This window comes from Plasmodium cynomolgi, chromosome 6, assembly GCF_000321355.1.
Source record: "Plasmodium cynomolgi strain B DNA, chromosome 6, whole genome shotgun sequence".
Taxonomy (NCBI): Eukaryota; Apicomplexa; class Aconoidasida; order Haemosporida; family Plasmodiidae; genus Plasmodium; species Plasmodium cynomolgi.
In genome coordinates this window covers 232730-239077 of record NC_020399.1, presented here as the reverse complement: position 1 = coordinate 239077, position 6348 = coordinate 232730, and the positions used below count along the sequence as shown (strand labels likewise).

Sequence of the window (6348 nt, the reverse complement as noted above, 5' to 3'; positions counted from 1 at the left end):
TNTNTTTTTTTTTTTTTCTTCTGCCCCCTTTTGGACGTTGGCGAAAAAAGGTGTGTACCTTGTCAGTCCTGTGGTATTTACAACGATGCTTGCTACTGCTCGCGGCGAACAAAGCCAACTTCCCTTTTCCGCTGCCTCACCTTGACACGCCTCGCATCACCATGTGTGCAGAGACCTCTGTGCGCGCCCCCCGTTCGAACAAATGCTACATAGCCACAAATGTGAAGCCTCGCAGATGCCCCCCGTGCCGCGAGCTCTACGTCAGCTCCTGTGGTTTCTGCTAGTTTTTGTGTTGACGGTGAAGGTGCCCTTCGTTCGCAGCTTCACATTGCAGAGGGATCTCCAAGTGTTAGTTCACCCCTGGGGAGGTAGGAAGAAGGTCCCAGTCCCTAGGGTGGGGAGGGCTTTGCATAGACCTATCACCGTTTTGAAGTCTACGGAGGAACTGGACGATTATAAATACTACACGGATGAGTACGTCCGCGGGAATGGGCTAAGTGGCTCTATTGTGGCGAAGAAGGAGAGGCCGCCATGACGAAGGCGCCACTTCGCCGCGTTGCCGCCGCGTTGCCACCACGTGACCGCTTTTCCGCCGCGTTGCCGCCGCTATACCGCCGCTTTACCGCTTTACCGCTTTACCGCTTTACCGCTTCACCGCTTTACCGCTTTTCCGCTTCCCCGCAGGTACATCCCGCCGCTGCCCCCCGTGGAGACGTGGGAGGAGCTCCTGATGAAGGAGGAAATTAGAAACAAGGCAGAGGACGAGCAGCGGGGCGCGGACGACTACACGCTCACGCACGAGAGCAGGCAGAAGGTGTTGGATATCATGCGACAGACGCGCCTAATCAACCACTGCAACTATGAGGCACAGATGAACAAAGAGAAGAACGTGCTGTATTTCGTGACGCCCAAGCTGGGTAAGCTAGCGCATGTAGCGCAGCAACGAACGTGGCCTGCTTGGCGAGGCTGGCCAGGTTGGCGAGGTTGGCGAGGTTGGCTGCGGCTGTGGGCGTGCACACCACTGCGATTCTGAGACGGCATCGATTGTGCACCACGGCGTCCAAACCGCCGCGTCCAAACCGCCGCCTCCTCCTCACCGCCGCCTCCTCACCGCCGCTTCCTCACCACCGCTTCCTCACCACCGCTTCCTCACCACCGCTTCCTCACCACCGCTTCCTCACCACCGCTTCCTCACCACCGCTTCACTTCTCACCACCGCTTCACTTCTTAACCGCCGCAGGCCCGTACTGCAAACTGATGGAGGGAGACAAGGATAAAATGGAGAGTCTAATCAGCAAAGTAAAGAAAAAATTTGGACATAAGATGCAAATTGTGAACCTAAAGATGGACGTAAAGATGCCCCTTTTCGAGATTTTCTTACAAGCCAACATACACACTCAAATAAAAATTTTTTACGCGAGAGGGAGGACTCTACAGTATAGACTACCATCCCCTTTTTGGACTAAGTGTAAAATACTAAAGGAGAATAAGCTGTTGCAGGAGAAGTACGGAGGAGAGTGTGCACCTGGATTATTTCCTCGTTACGATGAATACACCATGATGGAGATGATGACCGAGTGTGTTTTTAATGACAGGTACAACTATTATGTGTATGATGTGAATCTCGAATGGGAGAATCTGTGTGCACTTACTCCGGAGAATAAGGAACTTCGAAAGATGGTTCACCAGAACGTGCACGTGCCTACTCGCCTGGCGGTTATCAAGGCCTTCGAGGAGGGTAAGGCTCCCTCTCCGCGTTGCACACGGATGCGGCTAGCGGTGCGGCTAGCGGTTCGTCGAAGCGATTCGCCAGTAGCGGTTCGTCGATAGCGGTTCGTCGAAGCGGTTCGCCAATTGCGCACTCCTCCACTTCTCCACTCGCTACATCGCTACATCGCTACATGGCGCAATCACCCCCCCCCCGCACACGCGCAGGCATCGAGGACTTCAGAGACGTCATCCACGAGGAACACCTCATTATGCTCCGTGAGCAGCGGAAGATGAAGGAGAATCGCCGTTACGATTTTTAGCGGCCCCACGCTTAGGAGGGGACTTGCCACGTCGCCCACGGGTGCCTCCACGGGACGTAACTGCTTTTTGCTCCACCGCTTTTTGCTCCACTGCCCTTTGCTCCACTGCTTTTTGCTCCACTGCCCTTTGCTCCACTACCCTTTGCTCCACTGCTCCTCGCTTTTTTTTTTTTCATGTCAAACGAGAACTCTTTGCGATCGCCGCCGCGACGGATTATTCTTTGTTTCGTTTCTTCGAGGGGGGGGATGACCGGCCAAGGTAACTCTCTCCCGTCACCCTCCCCTCTCCCATTCGCATAAACCGTTCGAGCAATCCACCACCGCATGTACATACACACAGCTCTGCGGTAGGGAGACTCATGCCGACTCATGCCGACGCATGCCCCACCAGAAGGAGGTACGTCTAGCAGATTAGCGCGGCATTGATGGGAAGCTCTCAACGGCTTGCCGCTACACTGACGACAACTGCCATTTCCTTCCGCACGTTTTAACTGTGCAGTGATACGTGGAACAGGTCGTACCACTCCTATCCTATTGTATATTTTTTTACCTGCACATGTTCTGGCAGATTTGCAACATCCTTGGGGAGAGTTCCTTTCCCTGACTGAAGGGGAAGTGTGTCCCGTACGAGGCTACACATGTGTGTTGCGTAAGTTCAACAGTGTACACACACCTACAGTGTTACAATGACGTGCGGGTTAAGTCTCCCCCCCGGTTCGTTCCCCTGTCTCCACTCGTCACTTCGAAGGTATGCCAGCAGTGCACAGGCCCCTTTGCACACTGTTGCAACGGATGTGGTGAGCGAAAAGGAGGAAGCAAAGGAAAGAAAAAAAAAAAAAAATTCACTTTACACATGTATCCCCCCCGCATATGACCAATATGCTCAAATGTGTGTCCTTCTTAATCGGCCTGAACAGTGACGTTTAACACGACAAGAGGGTAACACACGGATGGGAAAAAAAGGAAAAAAAAAAGTTATGACCCCCCAATGCGTACACGAGTAGGCAACAAATACAAAGGAGCAAAAATCGGAAGCGTGTTACTTCACTTGTGCAACGCGTTTTAGTTTACGTCACGGCGATCTTCCTTTCAATTTCGCCTTTCCCCCCAACCATCCGCCCATACCACGCGCGTTTGATCATTTGGCTGGCCATTCGGTTGGTCATTCGGTTGGTCATTCGGTGGGCCATTCGGTGGGCCATTCGGTTAGTCATTCGGTTGGCCATCCGTTCGGCCATCCGTTCGGCCATCCGTTCGCCTTTTTGTTGTCATCCTCACCGTTTTTATACCTTTTTTTTGCTTTTTTTCTTGTGCCCATTCCTGCGGCCCGTTTTTTTTTTCATCTCCCTCGCCCGGCACACGCAGCACACCCTGGTACGGATATGTTCGCGGGAAAAAAACTCGGCGAAGTTTGGTTGCCAGCAGGGAAAAAAAATTACGAAAATAAATGCTCTGCTTCTGCTTCCACCCCTCGCCGATTGCGTCGCCGTATCGTCACAAGTGCCATTCAGCAGTCGCCGCCCAGCAGTCACCGTCCAGCAGTCGCCGCCCAGCAGTCACCGCCCAGCAGTCGCCGCCCAGCAGTCACCGCCCAGCAGTCGCCGCCCAGCAGTCACCGCCCAGCAGTCGCTGCTCACCAGTCGCCGCTTACCAGTCGCCGCTCCCCATTGTCGTCATCCCCTTATCGCCATCCCCTGGGCAAACACAGGTAATCGCAGGCGAGGGCGAGCGTCACTTTTGGCCTCCGCGAATTCCTTCGCATGAGTTACAAAGCGTTGCGAACGTATAAAGTGTTATGCATACGCCATGTGCTGTGTGCCATGCGCTAGGCGCCACGGGTGCGTGGAAGCGGAGCGAGGGGACTCCATCGCTAAACGGCACTCCTGCGGACACGCAAATAAATACTGCTCGGGTGAACGCCGTATCCCCGCGTGAGCGGCGCGCCCGAGTAAGAGTGACCCGCTTGAGTGAGTGACACAGGGTACTTGTTTTATGGGCATATATATACACGGCGCACTCTTACGGGCGCTTTCTCCCCCTTTTTTTTTTTTTTCAGCCAAACGCATTTGGAAGAAAATTGACGCCACACAGACGTTCCCCCCATTTGCTCTCTCGCGCCATCGTATGCATGCTGATATATGCACGTGAGTAAACTCCTAATCCATGCGCATGCTTGAGCGGAGTCACCAAACGAATGAACGATCGACAGGACTATTAACCGACCAGCGCGGCAGGGGACCACCGAGCGATTGACCGACTGATTGACCGAGCGATTGACCGAGCGATTGACCGAGCGATTGACCGAGCGATTGACCGAGCGATTGACTGACCGATTGACCGATTGATTGACGGACTGACTGACGGACTGACCGACCGACCGACTGATTGCATGACATTGCGTTGTTCCCCTTTGTGCATTCAGCCCGTGTACTTATGCTTTTTTTTTTGTTTCTTTTTTTTTTACACCTCGCGTGACGTTCGCAGTTTATATGAGTAACTTAGCCCAACGGTTAGTGAAGCCCTTTTTTTTTTGAAAAGGTAGTAGATTTTAATAACTTCTGAAGGGAGAAGAACCGATCGTGCCATTGACCAGGTAAGGCTCGCAGCTAGAAGATCGCAGCTAGAATATCGCAGCTAGAAGATCGAAGCTAGAAGGTCGCAGCTAGAAGCTCGATGTTCGAAGCTATGTGGACGCGCGCGCCCGTGAGGCGTATCATCTTTGAGTTGTATGTGCAAAGGGGAAGGGGCATGTCCCAATCGCTTGCTTGTTCCCCTCTGCGTTTAATCATCCCACGTGGAGCAATGGACCGACCAGGTGGTACTGCTACCGACGAGTAAGCGAGGTGTACCCTACCTCTTGCATCTCTATTCTGTTTCTTCTCCTCTCCCCTTTTCAGACAATATGGGGCTCTTCGTTAGTAGATTATTTAATCGCCTCTTTCAGAAAAAGGACGTTCGAATTTTGATGGTAGGCTTGGACGCAGCGGGGAAGACTACCATCCTGTACAAGGTTAAGTTGGGCGAGGTTGTCACGACTATCCCGACGATAGGTAGGGAGCCCTTCCCCTTCCCCCAGTGGGTAGAGGTGGCAGCTAACAGGGCGATTAACTTCCCTGTCACCTGGGTGCATCGCTCCGTTCTGTGGCTACTTATTCCTTTCTTCCATTCACTCAGACCATCACATCCGTTTTGTGGCTACTTATTCCTTTCTTTCATTCACTCAGACCATCACATCCGTTTTGTGGCTACTTATTCCCGTCTTCCATTCACTCAGACCATCACATCCGTTTTCCCACCTCTTCTACCCCCCCCAGGCTTCAACGTCGAAACGGTGGAATTTCGGAACATCTCCTTCACGGTGTGGGACGTCGGAGGACAGGATAAGGTATCTGTTTGGTGAAATGGGACAGGGGGTGTATATCCCCCCGTTTGCTCGGACCGTTCCCGAGCCAGAACTGTGTGTGTGTGTATACGTGTGTGTATGTTCCTATGCATGTGCGTGCACGAAGTTAGGTGGTCCGGCCCCATCCACGTTGAGTGACTTTTTTTTCCCCGTGCAGATAAGACCCTTGTGGAGACACTACTATTCCAACACGGATGGGTTAATTTTCGTCGTGGACAGTAATGACCGGGAGAGAATTGACGACGGTAAGTTTGGCCAAACGGTGCGATGAGAAGCGGCAAAGCGGAGCGGCAAAGCAGAGCAGCAGAGTAGCAGAGCAGAGTTGCAAAGCAGAGCGGGGGATGGCACGCCCAATCGCTTGCTGGCATCAATGCATTCGCCCCCTTTTTTTTTGGAGTTGCTTTATCCCCCCTCGTCCCTCTCCTTTCACTTTCCACCCCCCGCAGCGAGAGAAGAACTACACAGGATGATCAACGAGGAAGAACTGAAGGATGCCATAATCCTGGTGTTTGCGAACAAGCAGGATTTGCCGAATGCCATGTCTGCGGCCGAAGTGACGGAGAAGCTGCACCTGAACACGATCCGGGAGAGGAACTGGTACGTGAGCAACGTGACGCGTCTCGTGTGTAATGGTTGGGGGAGGCGGCCTTGCAGCCACGCGTGAAGCCGGCCGGGGCGCCACCCATATCGGCCTACAGGAGATCCACGCACCGTTGATCAACGCATTGCTGATTTATGCACCACTGACCAACGCATTGCTGACCTACGCACCGCTGACCTGCGTACCCTTTCCCCCCCTTTGCAGGTTCATTCAATCCACGTGCGCAACGAGGGGCGACGGACTCTACGAGGGATTCGATTGGCTCACCACGCATTTAAATAATTCAAAGTGAAGAACCGTGGGGGTACCCCAGC

The 6348-nt window shown here is 53.2% G+C and overlaps 2 protein-coding genes across 2 annotated transcripts; both read left to right on the top strand.

The window, feature by feature from the left end:
* Window positions 1-202: 202 nt before the first annotated feature.
* On the top strand, window positions 203-1986 carry PCYB_061530 (hypothetical protein; the record flags this gene model as incomplete). Its single annotated transcript, XM_004221320.1, has 4 exons — window positions 203-474; window positions 685-917; window positions 1241-1738; window positions 1936-1986. Coding segments are annotated over 4 exons (1054 nt in total), but the record flags the coding sequence as incomplete, so codon positions are not given.
* Window positions 1987-4927: 2941 nt separating this feature from the next.
* PCYB_061520 (ADP-ribosylation factor) lies at window positions 4928-6324 on the top strand (the record flags this gene model as incomplete). Its single annotated transcript, XM_004221319.1, has 5 exons — window positions 4928-5080; window positions 5345-5415; window positions 5591-5678; window positions 5880-6030; window positions 6239-6324. Coding segments are annotated over exons 1-5 (543 nt in total), but the record flags the coding sequence as incomplete, so codon positions are not given.
* Window positions 6325-6348: the final 24 nt, after the last annotated feature.